This window comes from Orcinus orca, chromosome 1 (genome assembly GCF_937001465.1).
Source record: "Orcinus orca chromosome 1, mOrcOrc1.1, whole genome shotgun sequence".
In the NCBI taxonomy this organism is placed as follows: Eukaryota; Metazoa; Chordata; class Mammalia; order Artiodactyla; family Delphinidae; genus Orcinus; species Orcinus orca.
This window is the reverse complement of record NC_064559.1, coordinates 170,923,281-170,950,636: the sequence shown is the minus strand read 5'-3', so window position 1 is coordinate 170,950,636 and position 27,356 is coordinate 170,923,281. Positions and strand designations below refer to the sequence as shown.

The following is a 27,356-nucleotide window of genomic DNA, read 5'->3' as shown; positions in this document are numbered from 1 at the left end:
ACAAAAAAATTTTGGTAACACCTTGCATTGGCAAGGTTACAGGGAAACAGGCACTACTGTACACTGTTAGTAGGAGTGAAATTGGTACCAACTCCTTTGTGGGCAATTTGCCAGTGTCTATTAAAATTAAATATGCACAAACTCTTAATCTAGCACTCCTACAACTGGGAATTTAATCTACAGATGTAGTTTCAGATGGAAACATATGTGCATAGTTATTTACTGTAAGCTTGTAATAGCAGAATATTGGGCATAACCCAAATGTCAACCACTAGGATCTAGTTAAATAAATTATAGTACCTTATAGAATTCAAAGGAATACTATGTAGCCATAAAATAGAAAGGGTTCTTTATGAACTGATATGAACTATCTTTTAAGATATAATGTTAGTGGGAAAAGCAGGGTGTTAAATAGTGCTTACCATTTGTGTAAAACTGGGGAAAAATAATTATATATTTGTTTGCTTACATATAAAATAATCTCTGGATGGACAAATAAGAAACTTAAAACATTACCTCTAGAAAAGGTAACTTAGAAACAAGGATAAGTAGGAGACTTTTCATTACATACCTTTCTACAACTTTTGAGTTTTGATTAAAGTGAATGTATTGCCCAATCAATAAATAATTTGAAAGTAAGATAGTAACTCTCTTATAAAAATAAAGAAAAACTGCATGAAATCCCAAACTTTTAACACAATGTTAATCACATTTGTCTATTTCTTATCAGTCTTTTTGCTCAAATATATCTTTTCCTTTTTGTGGTAATCAGTGTTTAGTTGGATACAGTTTTTTAGCCTTCTATACGATAGTAATGAACCAGCATGTTAAATGGTTGAATAATATTCCATTGTATAGATGTATAAGCTGTTATATTCATAGCTATTCACCTACAGCTACATTTTTCTTTCTAGTTTTTTTTTATCATTATAAAAAATACTTACATAAATTCTTAAAGTATTTCCTTAGGGAAAAAACCTGTCTGTGAAGTGGAATTATAGGGTAAAAAGGTATAGAATCATTTAATGATTAGTGGTTCATATTGCCAAATTGTTTTCTAAAAGGATAGTATAATGCCTCTCCGTGCAAATTCAAATATTGTATCCATGTTAGAGAACACAGCCAAACTAAAGGCAAATTTAAGAAAACACAGGATGACATTTTGGGAAGATTTAATCTGAAAAGCATCTCTCACCTGTCTGTGGTTTAAGACTACCCAGTAACAGTAAACTGCTAAATTGTCTTAATAGACTAGTAGTCAGAGTTAAAAAGAAAACACAAATATCTCCTTGTTGTCATCTATAAATCACTCTAGTGGAAAGGCTTTGAGGCACTGACAGTTTAATGACAGGGCTGTAACTAATCTATAGGGACTGATTTATACTAATTTTTTTAGAGGGACAATAATCATAAATAAATAGATAATTGGCTGCCTTCTCACCAAGAGTAAGAACATAAACATGTAAGTACCCCATTTTATTTTAAGTTGGGAGAGATAACAGAGAACATTGAACCCAATGTCTTATCAAATGCAGAAATTCTTTCTCTAGCAATGTAAAGAGAAGATTCATTTTCCAGGGGCTATACAAGAGGGCAAATTTCTGTTAAATGCCAGATAATATTTCTTCTGTGTTCTGCCTTTTACCAATTGATCGTTATTTATGAGGGTCTATGAAATATACAACAAGGTAAGACATGGTTTGTGTCCTTAAGACACTAAGAATATTTAGGGTTATAGCCTCAAACAGGAAACATAATCTGATATATAACTGGGGGCTAGATTTATTGGTTCAGATTAAGTGCTGGAAAAAATCAGAGAACGGAATGGGAGTTTAGAAATCAGGGAGAACTTTCTGTTCCAAGAAAGTGCTCCTGGACTGCTATTAGGAGAATTATCTCTTATTCACCTCTGCATTCCTAGCACCTACTGCCAAACAGTATGTATGTGTTACATGAAAGGGCCAGTTCATGCTTTAGTAACCTTTATCTCCACCATGACAATGTTGACCATACAACCTTCCTTTTCCTCTTCCAACTACTTTGCTGAAATCAGTTTAACTAGGACAGTTAGTTGGTATGAATTATCATGGTCTCCCAGGCCTCTTTCACTATGCTTCTACCTTGATAGGTCACTTGGTCCCATTTCAAAATAGCAGGTATTGTCCACAAGTTCATACTCTAAGCTCCCCTCCTGACTTTTAGCATACTGCAGTTTTTACATAATTTCATCTTGTCACCACCCACTGACTGAAAATGTGACTTAGAAGAGGTGTAAAGTATCCAAATATTAACATATTAGAGAAAGTAGGAATTACTGCAAGCAGCATAATATTGTGGGAAGAACAAAGACTTTGGAGTCAAATAAACCTGATTTTGTCACTTACTAGTTATTTCTTTTTTTTTTCTTTTTTTTGCGGTACGCGGGCCTCTCACTGTTGTGGCCTCCCCCGTTGCGGAGCACAGGCTCCAGACGCGCAGGCTCAGTGGCCATGGCTCACGGGCCCAGCCGCTCCGTGGCATGTGGGATCTTCCCGGACCGGGGCACAACCCGTGTCCCCTGCATCGGCAGGCGGACTCTCAACCACTGCACCGCCAGGGAAGCCCACTAGTTGTTTCTTTGGATAACTTAATCTTTCTGAGCCTTAGTTTTCTCACATATAAAGTGAAGGTAATGATGCCTACTTTTGGAATTGGTCTGTGGATTAATCAATACCTCTTCTTCCTTCCCTTTATATGCTTCAGAGTCAAAATTGGCTTTTCTTTTATCTCCCCTTCCCCCAAATTATGGATATGGCAAAATGTTTCCTAAAATAAGTTTTAACAGCAAATCTCAGACTCTTATCACTGAACAAATGTATTATATTGCTGTATAACTTCTACAGAATCATCATAAGATTATTCCCTACTCTAAGGTAGAGACTGAAGATATACACATATATTTTCATGCTATGTTCTCTGATTGTTTTCCTCCTGCAAAATTTGGAGACATTGTGATTTTATTATTATATACAAATTGTTCAGCATTATTATACAAAAATTTTTCAGAGTTGGTTGACTTCTCTTGAAACCCTGACATTTATACACAATTTCCTTATGTATTTGAAAAGAACTATTATTCTAATGGATAAAAGAAATGTGGGAGAACATTAGTAGAAATCTTATACATAGGAGAAAAGTCTTTAAAACATAAATGACCAACAGCACAGAGTATTAGCACTTCAGTCACTTATCAAAGCTTTCAAGAAAGAATCGATTACAACCCAGCTCTTGACAAAGGCTCATTTGAGACAGCTGATGTCTGACAGAAAGAGCTGAATGAACAAGTTTACTACGTAGGCTTTTTCTCTAAGTTCTATACCTATTATGAGTTAGATCACGAAAAAAAGGAATATCTAAGGGCCATATCACCTAAAGAGCTACCTTTACTGAAAAATGATTTAACATGGAGCTCTCTGTTTTTACAGGGGAGTGATATAAGAAACATCTATTTAAAGTGATCTATTTTACACAAAACAACAGTAGAAAAATAACTGTTTATTATATTTCCTAATGATTGTCAAATAAAAAATCATGCAATAAAATTCTTCCTTGAATTCAGTGCCAGGAAATTTTGAGATGAACTATTAGGCTTCCTTTTATCAGACAATGAGAATTTTAAATGGTAATCTGTAAACTCTAAGGCATAGTACCTGGTGCATAATAGAAACTCAATAAATATACATTGTATGGATAGATGAATGAATGAGGATATGCCTATCACATTTCCTTTTTCTCCTTTAGCTGCCAGAATTAGAGTTGAATTCAGTGTTTATATATAAAACTTAGCTTGTGTTTATTTTTTTTAAAAATCAGGTGGAGTGATCATCTCCAGCAATGTTCAACTGCCAGGCACAGGCAAAAGGAAGGTGAATAGTTGGGTTTAACAAATTGAATGCAATGGAGGAAGACAGAGATGAGGGAGTTTAAAGTATTACAAGGAAGTGATCATGATGGACCTTAAAATTTAATTAGGACAAGGAAGGAAATGAAGGTTGGACACAGGAAAGGGTGGATGGAGTGAAGTGGTATGGGTCAATAGGTTGAAGGGCATGATAAGACAAAAAAAATTTTAGCACTGGTGACACTGAGCAAGTGAGTAGAAAAGGAAGTGCTGGTCAGAGCCAGATGTTTGAAATCCAAATATATAAGGTGATACAGTTTCTATTTATGACCACATCTAAGTGTGGTGAATAAAGAGAAGAAAAAGTTTCTCTGGAGTTGGACAGGTCTGGGAACTGAGAGAAGTATCAAGAATGATAACAGGAGTAGAGATGATAAGAAGTTCAGTTATTGTTTATGAGTGATAAAATTTGGGAGAGTTAATAGAATCCAAACTTCAAAAAATCTTGTCAATGGCAGAGATCTGGTTTAATAACAACTCAGACCCAGCCCATTCTGGACCATCCCATACCTGAAATACTGCTAGGGGATTTTAGTTGACTCCTTCAGTTCAATAGGAGCCAATAATAAAATTACAGACTAGAATTGAGCATAGCATCAGACAAATTTCCTCTGAAGCATTATGCTCGATTCTGGGCCCCTTTAGAATGGACTAGGTCTAGACACCCTACCATACGAGGAACAATGGAAGAAATAAATATATCTTGGTTGGAAAGGTAAGAAAATTAAGACAGACAAGATAGCTGTGGTTAAACTGATAAAGGACTATAATGAAGAAGAGAAGTTAGGCTTATTCCAGGTAATTCCAAGGCCAAAACTAGAACCAAAAGGGAGAAAGTTGCAGAAACTCTCTATGGGAAGAAGCACTATAGCAAAAACCTTTCCCGGCTTTTAGAGCAGCTCAAAAATACACTATCTTTTGAAGCTTTCATTTCTCTGTCCCTAGCAGTATTCAGGTAGAGACTGTAGTAATATCAGTTAGACATAATATAGGGAAAAATGCCTGCACAGTTGCAAATTGGATGTTAACTAAGAATGCTTCTAGCCCACAACTCTAAGATTTGGCGAATTCCATGTTTATTTGTTACCTGAGCAAAAGATCCATGTCTTATACTTCTATCTCCCACAGGGCTATGCACAGTTATTTAGTACAACTTTGCTGGTAATAATCCAGCTTGACAAGGTCATGGGACAAGAAGCATTATGTAGCAGAAAAGCACAGGTAGATCTGGGATTTATATCTGGTACAATCACTTGCATGACCTTGGGTAAGTTACAGAATTTCTCTGAGCCAAAAATAGTTTCCTCACATGTGAAATTGGACTTTGCCATTTACCTTGCAGAACTGTGGTTAAATGGGGTAATGTATATAGAGTGAGGATTAAATGAGCTCATATATATATAGTGTCTGACACATTGCTGGGGCTTAATGATTGCAGTTATGTGTGTGTTTTTTAAAGCAGTGGTGTTAATCTTGATCTTAGCTATTGACACTCTAGAAGCTCCCATCACAAATAGCAAGAGCTTGAAGGACAATTCTAAGGGTAAGGAAGATGCCTTTATTGGTGTAAGAGGTGGAAAATGACTGTGGCTTCCTTAGCTATAGCCCACTAAGGTCACTCTGACTAGATCACAAGCTGGTAAGGGCAGTATGCTACAATCTACTTACAAACTTTACTAACATTCATTTTTAATCTTGCTTATATTGAAAACTATGTGTTCAAGTCATCAGAAAGTCACAGAATTTTAGAGATAAAAAGTTCAAATAGGGTCACCCCTCCCCCATTTTCACAGAAGAAAAAAAATCTAGATATGTTATACCACTTGCCTAATAACCCCTTGTTTTTCATAATCCTAGACTGACTCTCACCTCTTAACTGCCCTACATTTTATGACTGACATATGACTGTCCACATGTAAACAGTGAAGAAACAGTTGTATTGAAAATCAGTCTTTTAAGAATAGCAACTGACATGTTTAAATGTGAATAGGTTTTGCTTTAGGAACTAATAAATAATACTTACATAGCTTTTGTAATGTCCAAATAATAAATTTTTGTTGCTGTGGCTGTTAATTAAGTAACTTATTTGGGAGCAGCTCAGAACCTCCAATACCTTATTTGAAAGTGGGACTGGGAAATATAATTTCTCATATTGAGATATAATAGTCATAGCATCTTTATTGTTCATATAAACTTGCCTCATCCCTTCCTTAGTTGAGATCTGTAGAGAAGTATGTTAAAGAGGACTTTCTTGGTGCTGATCACATATTGAGGAAAGGAAAGATACGCAGAGGCAACAATTTAGGAGGATTTAAAAAATTGTTGCTGTGGCTACAGACTGAGTCAGCCAACAGCAGATAAATTAATGGATGGCTGTTTAAAAATCCCTACAGTTAACTCTTTATTTGTAAATAATATAAAACTGTCACTTTATTACTAGAATGCAATCAAATACAAAGATACAAACATATGCTGAAGGAAAGGATACCAAACCTATTCCCTAACAAATTACCCAAACATGTAAGAAATAGGATTTCACCTCACTCTCCAATTCCAGACTAACAGTTATTTCCCCTTTCAATTTTTGGTGGTATATTTGGCAGATTTGATCATTAAGATTATTGGGCACTAAAACCTTTTTGCGCATCTATGTAGACTGACAGGAAAATACTGGAAAAATGTCAGAGGAACCAGTTTCCATAGGTGGTTTTACATGACTGAACTAACATGTTTCTTTTACAGCTTTCTCACTGTTTTACTACCAGTATTTATGAAAGAGAGAAATGTGCTACCAATTTAAATGGCATAGGTGACATGATGAGTAAAAATTCTTCAGAAACAATCATGAATATAAAAATTATCAACATTGACAAAGCAATTAAGAAAACAAATCTCTTTAGATCTTATCAATTTCAGATAAGAAGAAAAGCAAAAGACATGATGGGGTATATTACTTTAAAAAATATTTTATTTTGGAAATGTCTTATTTTTAGAATTTATTTCATTAGATAACTCATGTTTTGTAAGCTATATATATAAACTGGATCGAGTACCTCTGGCAGTCATATTCATTTGAATCTGTATACCCTAAAATACGAGAATAACTAGCTACTGGAAGTGAATATTTGCACATAACTATACATGAGTACACTTCAGGGAGTCACAGAACAGGTAAGGGTTTGGCAACACAGCACAAAGGGGAGAAGTCTTGGTGTGAAGCTCAAACTTTATATATCTTGAAAAGGCAACGATTCTTTCAATTCTATCACTCTCAAAATCAAGATCCCTAGAATACTCAAAGCACAGAGTGTTTAGGAGAAAGACCAAGAAGAACGCCAAGAGAGTAACAAGAAAAGTCTAGTGCATGAGGAAAATTGGATTTGATAAAAACTTAAATGTTCTTTTGGACTATCTTGTCAACAGTATCACCTTGTATTGTTCTTTCCTAACAACAGTTTTCATGTAGACTGTGAAAACAGACAACTCTATCTGAGTTAAATATATATTTCCCGAATAGCATTAATTCGATTAATGTCAAGGAAATAAATTTTTTTTACACAAATGCTTGATTCAGATACAATGCATGCACCACCAGCCAGTTATGATTATAGTATTAGGTAATAGTGTGGGAAGTATCCAAATCAGAGTTTAAAAAGCTTGTAAACTGGTAATTTAAAGTTATCTCAAAGAACACTTTTAAAAGGATAATTGTCTATTTTAAAAAGAGTAAAGAATATATTATAAACAGTTTAGCCATCATCTATATACAGACTGGCTTCTTCTCAATTGTAAGAGGCCATCACCTTTTATCCTTTCCCTCTTTTCCTTCCTTTCAGTACTATTAGGAAACTATTCACAAGTGCACCCTTGGACAATGCTGAGCAGTAATTATGACTTGCTGACAAAGAGATATGAACAATTACCGAGCCCATTTTGAAACCCTACACTAATAAAGTCATTAGATGCTGCCCTTGCCATGATCCTTCTAAAAGCTTCTGAAGTTACAAGAACACACGGCATTGTTTGCAGGGACAATTGCTGCTGGCAGAACGCAAACCTTGAGTTAAACCATGCTGCAAATTGATCTTGACATTCTGTTAAGACCGCCACTAAAAATCAAAAGCAGAGGAGAAAAGGAGAAAATGAGTGGGTAGGATGTAATCATGGAACAGGAGGGGTTCCTCCTCACCTTCTCTCCTCCCTCTTCACAAAACAAACCAGGGAGAAAATGACAAACTCTCCTAGTGTTTTAGAACCTTTATTTTAAAGCATTAATTAAGCCTTGACCTGGGATGTTTAGGATGGCAATACATTTCCTTTACAAGTATGGGAAGGAAAACGTGTCACAAAGGAAATAAAGAAGTTTGGGCAAAATTATATGGAAACCTGGCATGAAGGCTCTCTGGAAGTCTTAGTACTCTGACCACAACATGTCCATCTGTTTTATCTTTTATTACTTTTGCAGAATCCGTATCTCTCCTAGGGTAGCAGCTGGATATTAACACTCCTTGTGTCTCCCATGCAGACCCCACACCTGGGCTATATTTGCTGGATCAAATGGAAGTGTAGGGCTAGAGTAACATGGTCAGCTAGCTTCAGCCAGGCATGAACCAGTGAGTAGTTTGGAATTAAGGGTAAGCCACTGTGATGGCTAGTGCAGGCAAAGACAACCTACTGATAAGAGATTTAAGCCAATTAACTCTTGCCAAAGATTAAGTAATGTGGAAAACTATCACTTGAATATTAAGGCTAACAAGTACCTGTCAGCATAGCAGCAGAAGTCTACAGTGACCTGATATACTGCACCCAAGTGCATTAAATTCAAAAGCTAGTATTGATAGGCAATAGAATTCTGTCTTTGAACATTGGTACTGTGTATGCAAAACTTAATACAAAGCTATGTATGTTACATGCAACCTGTGTAACTCAGGCACTGTCAGCAATTCCTAGGGAACACTGCTTAGAAATAGTATGCAATGCCTGATTTAACACTGTGTAGCATGTACACTGATGTGCCACACACTTTCAACTCAGGAACTTACATATAAGCAACTTATTTTTCAGCACTCATAGCCAGCTAATTACCCAGTTGGCACTATCCTAGTCAAATTCAATGTTTAAATTTTCTAGAATTAGATAATCTAAAACAATGCCTATATTGGATGTACTAAGTAAGACATTTGCCATGTGGGCCTGTTCAGAACAAGTGATACCCATTAACCCACTTATTACTGGTTAATATTGGTGGTTTATTGTGCCACATATGTTATATGGCTTTCCTTCATGAAGCAGCTTCAGTCAAGAACCTGCAGTTCAGCACCAAGGGCACTCATGTGCCAATGTTCTCATTACCCAGTCCCAAACAGCTCTAATAGAGGTAAGCAAATCAATACTTATTGTGCTAGTTCTCTCTATATGTAATTCTGAAGGTGCCCAAATGGACCTTTGCCTACCTTCTTGGCACAGCTCATCATGAAGCCAGTCCAGTATTCCTATATATCCTACGGGCATATTTACTTTAATCAATGTCACCACCAGTGCAGAAGGCTCAGAGTACCATCTCAAATGGCCCCATTTGAGAGGCCAATTACTTTAGAGATATCATAGAGACTTGGTGAGTCTGGGGAAGAAACTTTGGAACCAATGGATAAACTTGTCTTGGTTGGAATTCAATCCTCTTTCCAGATGGTGGGTGCCTGGGGCACATGAGCATAGGCCACGATAGGCTGGGATGCTATAGTGCCAGCAGAAGACGAGGTACCCAGTCTGGACATTTTTAGTTCTGCAAGGAGAAGGCTTTTGAAGGCTTTGCTTTATTATTCCTATTAATGGCTGTGGGGGGAAAATCGCACAATTAGAGGGATATGGTAGCATTTCCAATGCTCTTTCTACTACCCCAACTGGTCTCTCTTATCCATTATGTTTCAATAAGCCTATGAGAGATTATTGGTTTATTTACCAATATAACACTTATTTTTTAAAAGGTACTTTAATGCATTGAGATTATAGACATAGCTCCCTTGGGGAGCTGACAACCTAGCAGGGAGATAGACAATAAACATTCAGTATAATGAGTGCCATCAATACAAGTTAGTACAGTGATATCATGGGAGCATATAGAATGTGCATTTTTACCCAGACTGAGGCAAGGGAAGAATGGGAAGATGCAAGGCTTCCTAGAAGTGATATGTGTTCTGAATTTTAAGAAATTATTCTTTCATAGACCAAGCATTCATTCACTACATTGTGCTAAAAATACTTTTCTGCTCCACTGTCCGCCTATAAGCATATGCCAGTACCAGGATGAATCATTAACAAAACAACTTTTTGGAATCTGTCCATCCCGGTTGGTTGGCCTTAATCCTCAGTTTGGTTCAGACCACACAGGATTACATTTTTTCTCTATTTTTTTCTCTCTTCCACAATTCAGATAGCTAATTATGAGGTTTAAAATACCAATATCCTTTTATAAGACTAGCAAATACCTGCAACCCAACAAACAAGGAATGCTGCTAATATTAAAAATCTCTGAACAGAAAGAGTGAAATTCTATTATCACCTTCTTGTGTCATCTCTTTCAAGTCCTTCCCTGGCTCACTCAGGTAGAGTCACTCAGTATGAAGTTCACCTATACTCCCAAAGCACCTTGTACATATTTCATGTTACATATTAGCTCTTATGTCTGTCTTACTTACTAGACCATGAGTGTTTTAAGCATTAGCACTGTGTCTTTTTCAACTTTTCATCCTCAGTGCATAGCACCAATCCTGGTTCATATTAAACATTCAGTAAATGTTTATTCAATGAATAAACATGGAGGAATATATACCTTTCTTAAGATATTTTAGCCACTTCCAGAAGTGATATGCAAGATCTCTTTGTTTACCATTATCTATCTGTTTTTAGCTTTTTCTTTACCGGCATATCCTACTGTTTCTATCAGGATTGTTGTTCAACTGGATATTTGGGAAATTATACCCTCTAGCACCTCTCAAGACTAACAAGGGCTTTCTGCCTACTGCTTTAAGAAAGAACGGCTCTGAAATGCAACTACACATGGCAGCCAGTAAGACTATAGAGAGTTTTCCAAGAAAGACATCTTATTTAGATATACAATACTGAAATTATAAGCAACATTCTTAAGTGGAATTAGAAGAATACATTCATTTGCCAAATTTTTATTGTTTCTTTCTCCCAGAATTTTGTAAAGTTCCTTGTTTAATGAGACAAATAAAATAAGTCCTTCCAGAAGATCACAATTTAGTGAGGGAGAAAACAGGCAAGTAATCACTACTGCTAAAGTCTGATGTCTCAGTTCACATTTGGAATGTTCCAAGCTCAATCTAGAAGTTATTCTAATCCATTATACAGATATAGGTTGGTTAACTTAAGTATTCAACTTAGAAAGTTACTAGAATCATTTTGAAAGTGGGAAATCCAAATCATCAACACTACAGGGGTGTATACTAGTGACATTCTATAGTTCTTTTTTATTCTACTTTGTTAGCGAAATCAGGTATTCTGGTTTGTTAGCAAAATCAGGAAATTTGACTTATAACAGCAATTTACATTCATATTCTGGTAACTTTACCAAAGCATTCACTTAGTTCAATATCCTTCACTTGTCTTCCAGAAACAGGAGAGATTCACAGTAAATTATGGAGGACTAATGTTTCTGGAGGCTTAATCCAAGTATTTCTTAAGCAAAAATAAATTTGCTTGGCAAGTCCCTTCCTGTCTTGGGCATCAATGTCTCCAGCTATCATACCAGAGGACAGTCTCAGAAAACCACTAAGGAAGCATCCAGGCTAAATAGCTTATAGGCTTAGGACTCTTGAAACTTATATGATTAGCCTGAACTAGGATAACTAGATATGGGACCAGACAAGAAATACACCAGGAATTTATTTCTAAACTTTAACATTTGTCATAAAGAAATCACAGTTGAAAGGAAACCCACAGCAACAATCTTATTTGTGATGTCTAGACATCTCTTCTGTATTTCCACATATTAATTTGTCCCATTTTAACTACCTGGTAATAGCAAATGATGGCACAAAAACTTTTGTTATATAGACCACTGACCAATAAACAGTACAGCAGACTTCTATTGAATTGAGAGGGAAAGTTTTAGGTTTTGTTACTGTTAATCGCATCAAATGGATGATGCAATCAATTTTCATGAAAACACTTTTGAATAAATGTGATAAAGATCCAAGAAACATCACAGAGATGGAAACTCAAATAATTGTATTTAGATTAATCTATGGTAGATGGTAAGAAAATTGTGGCTAAAGCTAAACTCTTTTTGGGGGGCAAGAAATCAGCCTAACTTATAATTTTGTATATCAAAAGGTAATTGACTTTTACTCTCTCTTAGGAATATGTCATTCCAGTGAATTTTCATCTTGTGTTTGCAAAATGTGAATTTTACCATAGGCCTTAACTGTAATAATGAGGAGGTGTACATGAACAGTAGCTACATAATTTTACTTATTACTTTATAGAGAGAAATGTAATACCTTAACTTTAAATATCAATAGTTTTTAATTTCTAATATGAATAGAACTTGACTTTGAATAAGGACGTCAAGTATCTTAAATCCTAGAAATTATGTTCTCTTTCTCCCCACTGCCCTGTTTCTTGTTGCTATGTTTATTAAATTCCTAGATGTTTCTATTTAGTTTTTAATATCTTTTTGTTTTCATAACAGTAACCTAATAATGGGATGCCACATTTTAAAAAATGTAGATTGAAATATCCTATCATACTTCACAGTTGGTCTTGCAATTCACTGGGAAATAGCTCTAAAGCCTTAAACAAGGCCTTTATTTTGTGTTTTAAAAAAGTGTCATAAGGAGTTAATAGGACACAGCTGTACTGGTTCTTTCTAATAAGCAGCTTCTGTCGCTTTGGTCACCACAGGTGTCTCTGTAACCTGCAAACTCTTATTACTAGTGTATCAAAGTTGTGCTACTTAACAGACTTCTTTAGTAAAACATAACAAAGCAATTACATGGCTGTTGATTGCCAGTCAAAAAAAAAAAACCCTCAAACACTACTTTTCAAAAGAAACGACACTGCAATTTTTTGTCATTGTAAAATAAAAGGAACTAAGGAATTAAATGGAGGATAGAACAAAATAACAGCAGGTAGCCCGCTGAACTTAGCCACTACAGATGGTTTAGAAATAGTGTTTCCTTCTCCATCAAGTTGTGGATAAAAGGAAAGGAGGAGATTCCTTACTGCCAGTGAATGGCAAAAGATTTAGCCAAGTCTCCAGTCTATGTATTTTGCCTCATGAAAGCCCTTCGATGCTGCATTTTTATCTGTTTTTGGCACTGCTTTTCATCACCTTTAACTGAGTGTGAATAATAACCTGATTTAATTTAAACAAATACAGGTGCTAAAGGTTCTTTATTTATGTATAACAGGGAACATTTCCAAGGCAGAACGAAGTCATCCTATGAAATTTCCTAACCATTTACTTAAAGAAATGAAGTATTAGATGAAGAAATTGCTTCAACATTCTTTTGCTTCACATTTAAGAGAAGAATCATCTTTCTTTTCAGATTCAGATTACATAAAACAAAGTCTGAATGATGAGCAAAAATTCAGTGAGCCATAAAATAATAAAAAGACAAATCAGATGATTTCTAATTGTTCTACAGTCATTTAAATTAGGTAACTACAATAGGATTGCCTTGAAATGAATGAATTTAATCTCCCTGTTCATAAACCAGCAGTCTGTGATGATGATTGTGTTAACACACCCAAAGTAGCATCACAGGATGTTACGGCCACATGTGTAATTAAACACGATGAAATATATTTCAGATGGCAAACTCAAATAGGTAAAATATGAATAATTATTCATCACTTACAGATATTATGATTAACAAACTAAGTAAATTTATCCTGACAGCTAGGAAGGGGATTTTTTTTTTTTCCCATTGAGAATATGGATGTAATGCTGGCTGTGTGCAAAAGAATGTGTGCAATAAAGCGATTACATCAATTAGCATATGCTAGAGTTAAGCTATTACCAACTCCAATGGACTGGTCCAGAATGTCCTGCCTTCATCACTGGAATTATTAAAAACTAAACTTACTAGTAGGATTATATATTAGATTTTCCTTGTCTTTTCTGAATATTATTAGTAACAGATTTTAATATTCAACAACATATTAGAACATAAGAACATACAGTACATAGGAAGGTACTATATTATTATTATTGCAAAAAGACAAGAACAATGTATTTTGGTTTTTGGTTTTCAGGTTATTCTTGAATTTAAGAAATCTTTTATTAGTTAAGGTATTTTTTCACAATTGAAAATAACTACACGTTAACTACAACACATAGCTTTTATCTAATTAAATGTAATAATAGAAAATTTAATGCTGAGGATGAAAATGTTTATGATGATAAGAAACCAAATACAATGATGACTTTTAACAATAAAAAAACCCAACTTATAACTTGTGAACAACAGTGTTACCTTGCTCTGTTGGCGTCCTTTGTCAGGTCCCAAGCCCAGGTTATAAAATTTTGACTCAGATAAGAGACGATAGATTCAGCACAAAGCATTTGTGAGCAGAACACGTTGGTTAATACACTTTCATCGTGGTGGAGGTAGACAGCAAGAAGCTTTCTCTGAAAAGAGGGGAAAAGACTGATGAATTAAAATATGCACTAATTAAGATTTCTTGAATTCTGGAAAGGCACAGTCAGTCAATATAAACAACAGTAAAAATTAAATGCTATTCCCTAAAAGAGTAACTGACACCTGGACATCTACTAATGTGAATACATTTTGTTTCCTTACACTCTAAAAAGGCTAGGATGATTGTATTGTTTTACAGACTGCTGTCGCAGATTCCTGTTAACATGTGCAAGCCTATCTCAAGTACAAATTGCAACAGAATGGCATTTTCTTTAAATAAAATGGAATTACCATTCTTTGTATTTAACACATACTTTATATGTAAAGAGAAAATTAATTCTGAACTATTCAACTATACAGAGAAAAAAATACTGATGAAGATTGGATGCCAAAATCTCTTACATATTTTTTGTTTTTAATCTGAGCACTAAATAGTCTCTTCTACTTGAAAGAAAAAGGTCTGAAATAAACTTGTTTTAGTTCCACAGGTAATTTCAAAGCCCTTAATGTGTTCCCATGTCAAAGTCCTTACTTAAGAGCATGTGACATCTAATTGCCATTTGAAAGGATGATAGAAAAATGTTCACTCCACATGAATTCTTTCTAGTTTATATTTCAGAAAATGTCCAGTGAAGTTTTTCATATGGAAAATTATTCTTTCCCTTTTGCCTGATAAAACTTGCTTTCAAGAAATGACATCTGCTCTCTTAAAAGTATCCTCTGTAATAGTTGGATAATCAATAAAATAACTGAAACTAAAAACTGAAATTGAGCAACATAATTTGCAAATGTCAGCTTTAACCACAACAATGATGATTAAAGAACCTAAATTGTCCTTAACTTTTTGGTGCTACCTTGGAGAAGAGCTGAGTGAAAGAACAGTCAGTTACCAGGACATGGAAAGATAAAATTTTATGGTTAAGGACAATATACACATTTAATCTGTGAAATTCTGGTGAAGGAAAATTTCAAGGAAGCTGTAAGAATGTGATGATGAAGAAATTTGCTGTGTGGGATTCTAAACGAAAGAAGGACATTTACAGAAAAAGGGCTCATGTAGATGAAAGTCTGATGCTTGGAATTATCCTGATAAATAATCCAAATAATAATCCTAATAATCCTAATAATAATAATATTTTCTTCAAAGAGAAATTTTGCACTAGATGAGGGTAGCCAGAGGTACTTTAATCCCCAGAATAAACCTGTAAAATAGTATTCTTAACTTCATTAGCCTATGTGGAAATTGAGCTTTAGAAACCTGATTTACCCTAATTCTAAAGCTAGTAAGTAAGTGGTACATCTGGGATTGGAACCCAGACTGACTGACTCCAAGCCTAGTGTTCTTTATTTGGATACTGAAGCAGGGAACCTAACTGCACTATAGTCAAGACTTGGAGAGCTTGTAGAATATTAAGGCACCAGATGCTCATATATATCAGTGCTTCCGGGGCCTCAGAGACAGCATGTAATGGGAATAAGGACAAAATGCTTCCATGTGTCCATTCATTCATTCATTCAAGAAGTATTGGTTAAAATATTCTTCATGTCAGGCCCAGCAGGAAGCAGTGGTGATTAAATGCTGAACAAGAAAGATTTAGGGTTTTTTCATCTATGTTGATATATGCAGATACCAGTAGCTGGTATCTAGGAAGTTTGTAATCAGATACATTGTTGGAGAGATACTTATCTAGAAAATTCCTACTCATCCATTAAGGCTCAAAGCAAATGCCTCTGGGAAGCCTTCCCTGATTCCTTCAGGCAGCATTAAGAGCTTCCATTTCTGGGCCTCTATCTCTTCTATTTTAGTATTCCAATTGTTTACCAGTTTCCCCTCTAGACAAAGTTTCTCAAGGGTGAGGACCCGGTCTCTTTCTTTCAGTCTTCTTTGTATCCCTAAGTTAGCACAGGACTCAGCATGTTTGAGGAAAGAAACATGAATGCTGATATCAACCATAGCCCTCTGGCAAAAAAGACACCAAATGGTAGCTGCAATGCCAAATCACTCTTAGTAAACAAATCTAGAAATCTGCTGCTTTAGGGAAAGGAACATGAACCTGGCAGCACTAACAAATTCAGAGCTCCTCTTCTTAGAAGCTCTCTGGCCCAACAGACAGGGGGATGTCAACCTCTAATTCTGCTTGATCGTATCTCAGCAACTACCTTTAATGAGACACTGGGAACAAGAGAGCTGTCCACTTTTGAATCAGCATATTTCTAACCAAACAATAGCAATGGCTAAATCTTTAAAATGCCTATTTCTCTCAAGAACACTGCAATGGAATATTTAGACTTTGGGAAAGAGATTAGCGATTTACATTGCTATCTTACTGATTTAATTTAAATGCTCTTCCAAACCAAACACACATGTGCTGAAGAGGCTACTAGGAAACCCAACATGGAGAGTTCCCTATACATGCAGCTGACAGTGTTGACTGAAACTAAACTTGGAAATCCAGGGCACTAATGCACAATATCAAGCAATAAAACAGCATCTCTTTGGCAATATTTAATTTAAAAAAGAAGAAAGAGGTGGGCGAAGATCAGGCACTGTTTTGGAGGATCAACCATTCTGCATTTCAAAGCATTGGTCCCTGCAATATCCAGGTTACTGTGCTAGAATCTCGACTATTATATCGCAGTTGTGAGAGGGAGGGCAAAGATGTGTTTACTCAGTGATTAGGCCCTTAGAATAAGCCTCTAGCTCCTAGAGAGACAGCTCACCACTTATTCATTTGGGCCAATTCACAAAGCCTAGGAAGATTAAACATCCATGCTGAGAAGACAAGCGAATGCAGACGGTGAAAAAGAAATAAAAATTCTTTAAAAACTCTGAGATGACTTCATTATTTTTCCACAAGGAAACTTTAGGAAAGTGTTTAGTTAGAGAAAAACCCACATTGACCTCTCTCTAAACCCTTAATCTTTCCTTTGTGGTGGCATTGCTTTGTGGTAAGCGACTGGCTCGCCTCACCCCTCTTTTCACTAGAAGCTGAGAGAAAAAAGGCTCTGGAGAAACAGTTTTCGTTCTAGGGACACAAACCCCTGACACTGTTAAACATGAGATGCCAGGAAAACACACTTAAAAAAAAATTCTCACTTTAAGCTCTAAACTGTGAGAAAGGAGATGATACAAAGATATCAGAAAAGGACCTTCAGGTTGGGGGTACTCCCACAGTAGCTTTCAAAAGAGAAACTGAATAATCTTCAAATAACCTTTTCTCTCAAACACAGTAAGCTTTCAACAAAAATTTTTCTTCTGCTATTATGACAGTAAAAATAAGCAAAATATAAAGGCTCAATAATATGTAAATGCTACTAAATTTGGGCTACATAAATCTCTGATTAAATTATAGGCACACCTAAATGAACCCCAGACTCAGATTTCTGATTACTTTATTGAGCTCAACTAAACACAGTCCAAAACAGTGAGAACTGCATTCAGCATATCAGAAAATTGTTTTTGTGAAGAAACGGCATCTAGTACATAGAAAAAGCATAGGAAAATGTTTTGTTTTCCATTACTATAACCATTTTTCCCTTTGGCCCATTAATAATTTAGTTCAATAACATTTACAGAGTGCCTATGTGTTAGGCATTGAGAATACAAAGATGAATAAAACAAAGTTCCCTTGCTCTCTAAGAGTTGGGGGTGGGGAGGGGGTGGCGTATGGAGAAAGCAAAGAGTTAATTGCAGTATCATATGAGAAGCAGTAAGATTGGGGCATTAAAAAACCCTACATTTTATTTGTCCTTCCTAATTTGGCAGAGAGGTGTAAGTCTGGCTGACGACAAAGGCAGGCAGCCCAGCTATACTCTCCTCAGACTCCCTCTTTGTGATCTAGGTTTTGGTTAACAGTTAAAGGAAAGTCTCCAAGCATTAAAGTAACAGAAAGCTCTGTGCTAAACCCAGTTTTGCCACTCACCAGCTGTGTGACTGTGGGGGTTAGATGGGTGTTGTAACAATTGTGGATAAAGTAGGTAAAGTGCCTATTTACAATGCCTGGCCCATAGTAGGTGCCAAGTAAAATGCAGCTGTTAGGATCAAGATTCCGGAACTATCCATGCAAAATAAAGGATTTGAAAGCCATTTCAAGAGAAATGATAGCCATGAAAATGTATGAAAGATTATACAGCTCCTTCATTTCTCCTACTGGCCATAGTGTTTGGGATGCTTCATTGTGTCTGCGCCTTCAGGGCCTCACTAATCTTCACATTCAAACCCAGGAGCTAAGGTACTAAGTTGATGCTTAGGAAGTGCCAAGCTGACAGCAACCAGTGTGACTTGGCCTTGAGCTACAGTAGCTATTGTATTTAGACACTTAGCATCACAGAACCACAGAACATTAGAGCTGGAAGAAATGAGCTGGCTATGTCTCAAAATAAGCCAGGCACAGAGCAGACACTTAGAAAATATTTGCTGATGGACTGAAAAGGAAGTTGTCTAGTTTCATTTTAAGTACGAGAACATCCATAATCTGTGTGTTCAATGATTTTGAAGTTGATATGACAAACGATTTCTAGAAATGGTATTTAATAGTTTTTTCAGTATAAGAATTAAAATAAATTAAAAATAATTTCCTTTGTATAAATTGGGAGTTGATTTTATTTCTCCTCTTTCAGTTTCCCTTCTCCTTTTCTATCATCATTATCATCACCATAATAATCAGAATTATCGCTGTTCTTTTCTTTTAAGTTTGGGGGTGGTTTACTGACACAACCAACTGATATACTGATACAACAATAAACACTCTTTTATATTTTACCTAGATTTATCAATTATTAACATTTTGCCATATTTGCTCTATCATTCTTTTTATGCTTCTTTCCCTGAAACATTTAAAGTTGCACATATCATGACACCTCCACCCTACTTTAGTGTCTGTCTCCTAAGAAATAAGGACATTCCCTTACATAACCATAATTTCTTTAATCACACCTAAGACATTTAATATTGTTTACAATATTTACAAGTTAATATTGCTACAATCATCTAATACAGAGTCCATATTCAAAATTCCCCAGTACCTCAAAATGTCCTTTGTAGCTGTCTTATTTATTGTTTTAAATCCAGGCTCTAAATAGGATCATCCTAGTACACTGCCCATTTCCACAATCCTGTTCCTGTATATGGATATTCATAGGTCCAGCCCCGCACCCAACCATGACTCAAGATAAGCACACTGTAAGAATAGAGGCAGGGCAGCATGAAGCTACATTGTCTGGATTCAAATTCCTGCTTTGCCACCACTCAGCTGTGCAACCTTGGGAAAGCTACTTCTCTTTTCTGTGCCTTGGGTGACACAGTTCTGGAAGTCCAACACTCTGTCTAGATGGGAGTGATGACATGACTGCTATAATAGAGGTGGTCCTAGGGTCTAGGCATGAACAACAGATTGGCTGCTTCTTTATGAAGGTGATACTTGAGCTGAATTCTAAATTTAGGTGATAGTGAGGAAAAGAAGAGTGAAAAAGAGGAAAAGCAAAGAGAAAAGGTTGGGAAAGGCCCTGTGCTGTCAATGGCCTGATGTGTTCAAAGAACTCCAAGCTAGTAATTTTTGAAGAGTGAAGAACCAGAGTGCAGACGGATTTTGGAAAGAATTGTGACACTTTGCATTTTTTGTCTCCCAAAGCTGAGTTTAGGGACCAACAGGTAGCAACCAACTAGAGAGGTTCCAAAAGGAAACAGCCAGCTACTGAAGATGAGGAGATGCCAGGATGGTATCTTCTTCCTCTCACTTCCTGAAGCAGATGTTGGAATGGCACTCTTGAGGACACGGATGTACTTGAGTCTCACAAAGGGAGAACTCTCATATGAAAGTCACAGGTTAAACAAGCAAACAAACTGAAAAGCCTAAAGCAAAATCAAACTCTCTTCATAAAATAAGCTGACAAATGTTCATTGGGTATAGAGCTTTATCAGTTTTCATTGTTCAAATGGTAATACTCAGGTTATAAAATACCTTTGAGAAAGATAAACACGTCTAAAGTTTCTATGAATAAGGAAATTGGAAGCTCAAGTGACTGGCTGTTATAGCAAACTGTTTTTACTTTCCTTTTCTGTGAAATATTTACTTATATTGCTTGCCCGTATGGGGTTGTTGTCTTCTTTTTATTGATTTTTAGAGTTCTTCATAAATGTATATACTAGAGAAATTAAGTTTCCAATATCTCTAATAAAGATACTAGGCACTACTTAACATCAGAAATACTTTGATTTTCTTAATACAGTTATTTATAAATGATTGTAAATTACAAAGCAAATATAAAACCAACAGATTCTACTGAAATGCTTCACAGAGGAAAGAAAGGTCAGAACACATTACTGTAGGTCTATGACAAAAACAGTATTATTCTCTGTTTTGTTAGGTACTCCAAGAAGGGTGTGGGAGAAACAGGATACTAGAAGATACACATGTATAAAAAGGTATACAAAAGCTAACAGGCTGTGAAATGTAGGAGGCAAAAAGTTTGTAAACTACACTGTGCTATTATCATACTATGATTTTCTAATCATCGCCTGACACCTCACAATTACACATATACAAACGCACACAGTTGCTCAGTCTCTGCCACCAATTTCTCCCCTCCCAACCATCCTACAAACTACCACCACATTACTTATTCCTCTGACAGTGTCACCCTCTTCTTCAGAACTTTCAAAAGCTAATCACTACCTAACAATAACAAAAGTCTTTAGCTGGCATTCAGGGATTTCCATGATGAAATCCCAATCTATTTCTCTATTTTAGCCCTATTTCCTGCTGCTCCTTTACATGTACCAATTATGCAGGCCCACTCATCTTCTCTAACATGTACATCTGAATAACTTGGTTACTGTTAAGGTAAGGAGTCATTATTCCAAGGTGGGTTAATTGCCAAGATATTTTAATCTCCATTTCAGAGAAAATAAAATGGAGGCTTATATAGCTAGTCAGTATCAGGGTCCAGTTTCAAATCCAAATCTGCCTGATTTATTCAATGTCCATCTATTATAAGCAAACAATCTTAAAGCTGTTTCACATACATTTTGAAGACATTTTACTTATATTAATTGCTTGTTAATCCTGTGAGGTATGTACTACAATACAAATTTTTAAATTGATGCTCAGAGAGATTGAGTAACCTAGTTTTAATAGCACACAGCAAGTAAATGGGGACTCAGAATTCAAATATAAGAATTCCGATTATTTCTCTTTCTACCATACCTTTTATCTTTAAGTGAAAATGTTTAAGATTAGATATGGAACAAACTTCTTGAATTTACAGATGGAATACTTAAGAGATCCAATTTAGCTTTTTATCCCTTAAAAATAGGTAATATGAATAATAAATACTTTCTAGGGACAGGGAGGGCTCTTTGAGAGAACTGATACAAATATGAATAAAGTCTACTAAAAAAAATCAGCCTTGCTTTTGATATTTTAATAAATTTTACCTATATTGCTTTTCAAATATGGTTATATGGTTCTCAAAAACATGGTGAATAGTAGTAAATTGAGAAGAATGTTTTACACAGCAGCATATCTTAAAACTAACTTAATTATTAACTAATTAAAAATAATTTTATTATAAACACTAAAGATTTTTACAATTTTAATTGGGTAGATCTGATTACTCAGCTGGAGAATTAGAGGCAAATTCTAAATATGATGCTAACAATATACTGTATAGTGGAAATATCTAACTACAGAACAGTATATTTGGTATGGTTGCACTTATATAAAACTTAGCAACTTTTTTACTGATACATATGTTTGGAGACTTTTTCAAAAAATCACATTTAAAAGTAAAAACATTTAATAGTGGTTATTTTCAGGTTTGGGATTATGAGGCAACGCATTTTTCTACTTTAAATGCATCTGTATTCTTTTCTTTTCAACAAACATTTTATTTGTATAATGAAAACACATTTCAAAACATTATATTAGCATCATAGTTCTTATCTCACACATGTGCAGGATGCTGTCCTAGCTGTCATAAAAAATTACTCTAAAGACACTGTCTGCCTTTAAGGAATTTAAATTGAAAAGACAACAAAGACAAGATGAACAGACTGGGCATATTTTCCAAAGCACAAATAGGTTTGTTTGCCTGATTTTTCTGGATGATGGAGTGCTAGAAACTCACCAACTGCAGTTGTGGCTTCCGATTTGTATAGAGCTTATTTTGCCTAACAAATATTGACCAGTGATAGTTATTTAGGTTTCTTTTAACCTGAGGAAGTAGAAATAGCACTACTTTAAAACGGGCTGATTTTTAAAAATGAATGTAATAAAACTTGATAATGAACAAGCACTGTTAAAAGCAAAGCATTCATCTTAGTGCTATAAATGCTTAAATGGGTTCTCAAAATTCCTCTGTGGAACTGTTCTTGGAGCTAGTTCATGAACAATCAGTTTTGTTACTTTATAACATTTCTCAAATTTGTCCAAAACTGTTTAAAAAGCACCTTAGCCATGATGCTGGGTGCATTTATTAATAGATCTCATTTAATCCTCAGAACAACCACATAAAGTAGATATGTATTATCATCTTTTTTTTCCCCTAGATTAGAAACAGGCTCATTACTTGTTTGGGAACAGAGTTACTAAGTGGGAAATCAAGACGTAAAGCACTGGTTTCCTTAATTTATGTATAATATTTGGAAACAGCACTGGGTGTGAAGTGAAGATCTAAGGAGGTGTAACAGGATTACTGATATCAAAGCCCATTCTTCCAAAGGGCTGCTGGGAAAGGAACAATCCTTCCCATGGGACATAAACCCTGGCACTGGGATTTTTATTGCTGTTGATTTTCAGTTACTACAAATGTCTAATCATTCTCTAGGGTACTTTTTGTTGTGAAGAGAACTCAGGGACAGCAGAACTGAGAGGTGGGGAGGCTCTAAGGAGAAAAAGAAACTTCTTTAAGAAAGTCCCAGGGAATCATGGTGTGGCCAGTGGTAACTCTTCTGCACATAATTAAGGAAGCTAACCACTGGCTCTTACTTATCTAAAGATAAAATATAAGCTTCATTCAACAAATATTTTTAAATGCCAGGTAATGCCAGGGCATCACAGGCCCCTCCATGCTCCTGTTGCTGTTCCCAGCCTCATCATACCACGCAATCCAACTCTCTGTCTTGCACTTTTTTGCTCTCTGTCTTAATTTTTTTGGTTTTAATTCCCTCAATTGTAATCTTCTGGACTTTGCTTTTGATCTTCCTTCTGTTTAGAATTCTGTTATTTGCCTAAGTTTCATTTATCTTCTAAGAGTCAGGTCAGAGATACCTCCACAAGAAATCTCCCTGAATTCTAAGGCAGATGAAGTACCTCTCCTCTTTGCTCCCATAGCATGTTACACTATATGGATCTATTTATATTGTCTTATCTTCCCTACTAGACTGTGAACATGTCAAGGGCAGGAAACCTCTACATCCTAGGTCCTTAATAGGCATATGATACATATTCATGGCCTTCAACTCAATGAACATCCCTAATAGTTAAGGGCAAGGGAGAAGATCATAAAACTGATCAACCCACTGTCAGAAGTCAAAACTCTGTCACAATATACTTAAACACAAGAACTTAGAATACCTGCTTCACTGAAGTTGGAGCTCTGCTTTGAACAGTATTGTAAATTCCTCATGAAAAAGGCAGAAAAAACTATGAGTACTCTCACCAAGTGCTCTCAAATGAAATCAGTCTGAAGCAGTTTTCATTAAGATGGATTGAATGTGGCATCGTGAGAAACACTTTATCAAATGTAGTGTTTTACTTAGTGATTAACTATATACCAGTTGATGAAGCTCCCCAAATCCTTTGTAATCCCACCACTCCAATAAACATTTAATGAGTATATAAGTTCAAAAAGCCTAGCAGAGGATTTAAACCTTCAATCTTGTTTTTATTTACTCATGGAACTCAATTTCTCACTTCAAGTGAAGAATGCTGGTGCTCAAGGCTCATCTGTTGCCCTGGTAAAATTAATGTGCCTCCCACAGTTTAAATTAAACATGCGATGTTTAAGATGAAAGAAATTTAGTAACAATGGCAGAGTATCGGTCATTCTTGCCTTAAAATATTTGAACATCAGCAAACTGTTTTCTTAAAAATGATTCATTCAGAAGTTTAAAAAATATATTGAAAACGATTTGTTTTCACTCTCAAATGTACAGTCTGAAAAGGAGAGATGAAGTTTGAGGATTGAATCCTGTAGTATAGCAGTTAGCACTGAAAAGCTTCTGGAAGTAAGGTGATAGTAAAACACACTTACATGTGTTGGAACACCTGTACTCTCATTTGGCCTCCACTACTTACCCTTGATTTGTCTTTGGTTAAGTCATGTAGCTTTTCTGAGCTTCCTCATCTCTACAATGAGAATATTGATATTATATATCCCCATCTCACCAGTTTGCTGTGGGGTTCAAATGAGATATGCATAGGAAGAAGCTTCATAAACCACAGAGCACAATATAAATCTAAAGTAGCAGTGCTATTTCTATTCTTTCTATACAATCCTCTCTAATTTTGAAAGGAGATGTATATAATTTGGTTGATGACTATAATAAATGTCCCTGCTTAGATCTAATTTTGAATAATTTACCCATTCTGTGGATGAATTTTACTTAAGTTTAGGGCAATGTAATAAATGATACATAAACTGCTGTTGATCTTTAACTTGGGAAAGAGAAAAAAGGAAAGAAAAAAGCCCTGGACAAGGGGAAAAAGATAAAGACAGTTTAGGAGTCCAAAGAGGTCAATGGATTTGGGTATCAATCTAATATGAAACAAAACACATGAACCAATGATTTCCAGTTGTTAAAATACCAACACAGTCATCAAAAGCAAACAATCAATTGTTTCATTAGAAATACCCAGAAGTTAATAAGAGTTTACGTTCCTCTGGGAATCATCAGTCTGAATATATCCAAATGCCAATCTACTATACAAAGACACTCAATAAAAAGTTCTTTCATCTATTATATACTGTATATTTAAACAATGTATCGTCACAAAGTTATAATGTTTACAGTAGCTTTTTAAATGGAATTTAAAAGATGTCTATGCTCATTTGGGAGCTATATTTAGGTTATAAAAGGCCCTCACATCTTCCAGTTACTTATTCTTATTGGAAAAGCAGAGACAAATTAATCCCAAATACATTCTTATCCAGGAATGAACTGAAAAATAGATTATTTTAAAGCTATAATTACTCTTTCAAACATATTTATGTTCAACAATAAGTGATTGTTTAAATATAATAACATTGCTGTACAATGAGAGACTTAATAACCATTAGAAATCCTGTTATAATAAAGTATTCAGCATTACTTACAAAGCATTCTTGCAACAAAAAAAAAAAAAAAAAAAATTGACCTGAATCTAACAAAGTTTTTAGACTTAACAGCCATTTCTCAGGAAATAAAGAGATAAAGGAACAAGTTAAATCATATCACAAGGAAACAATCACACAAATCCAGAATCTGGAACAATCTGTAAGTCATCCAGCATGATTTCTTCACAAAGCAAATGTCATAAAAAGGGGTGGGTGGGGGAAAAAAGCAGGTGTCTGCTTAAAAGGGTTTAAGAAATCTAACAACCAAATGTAATTTGTGATCCTTGAGTGGATCACGGTTTCCAAAAAAAGAGTCAACTGGTGAACTTTGAATATCCACTGGATACTAGATGACATTAGGAAATTATTGTTAGTATGTTACATGTGACAATGGTATTGTGATTCTGTAGGGGAATGTCATTATTTTTGGAAAGTGCATGCAGATGTTTTCAGGGGTAAAATATGATGTCTGTGATTCACTTTGAAATGGCTTAGCAAAAAATAATTAATATATAAGAGTATCCTAAATGTTTTATGCAGTTTAAGTTTTAATAATTTCAAAAGTTTAATTGCTAAAGCTCCATTAAAACTTCGGGATGCCCTGTATACAGAAGAAGCAAATATGGCAAAATTTTAATAATTGTTAAATCTAGGTATAGGGGATTTAAGTGTTTATTGTACTACTCCTTTACTTTTTCTGTATTAAAAATTGTTTTAATAAAAGTTAAAATATTATAAAATATAATTAAGTAAATGATCATATAATATTAAAAGGTGAAGATAAGCTGTTTTAACAGGATTATAACATGACCAATTTTATATTAAATATGCATGTGTGCTGAATGAAATAAATATATGGAAAGAACATATAAAGTTAATCTGTGTTAGAATATATTCTTTTAGCTTTTCAGTATCTTCCATAAACCTGTACTTATGGAAACTATAAACCTGTATTACCATAAATATATATTTCTTCAAAAATAAAATCCATTTAATATAGATTTAATAGTAAAAAATAGATGTTTAAAATTGCCTTTACAACGGGCTATTCCACTATTCTTAGGGTAGAGAACAGTTTATGTTTCTTAATCTACTTCATTGAACTGTCAATGATAGATCTAAGCTTGATCACTAATTATTGTCTTGGAATTCAATTTTTAAAAACTGTTTAAAATGAATGTTTCTTTAGGTCAGAGTTTAACATAAGTAGAAACTAGAAATTTCAGAGGCATCCTTGCACTCTATTCTCAAAATTCTTTGTCCTCTTTAATTCCAATAACTTTCCCTCTAACTCCATCTACACCTTATTCCTTCCTTCTTCTCTCTTTTTTCCTTCATTCATTAAGCATACAGAGTATTTACTATGTGTAGGGATGTAAGGTACATTGTCACTGCCAAAAAGAAAATCAAATCTCTTGAGAAGACATATATAT

The 27,356-nt window shown here is 35.1% G+C and overlaps 1 protein-coding gene across 3 annotated transcripts in view; it reads right to left on the bottom strand.

Annotated features, from left to right (window-relative positions):
• The window catches only part of FAF1 (Fas associated factor 1), a 490,154-nt gene that overhangs the window by 93,979 nt on the left and 368,819 nt on the right, over positions 1 to 27,356 (bottom strand). For all 3 annotated transcript variants that reach the window (XM_049700116.1, XM_033435552.2, XM_012534460.3), the window contains one exon: positions 14,443 to 14,597. In XM_049700116.1, coding sequence (XP_049556073.1) covers positions 14,443 to 14,597 — 155 coding nt within the window. The remainder of the gene's footprint in view (positions 1 to 14,442; positions 14,598 to 27,356) is intronic.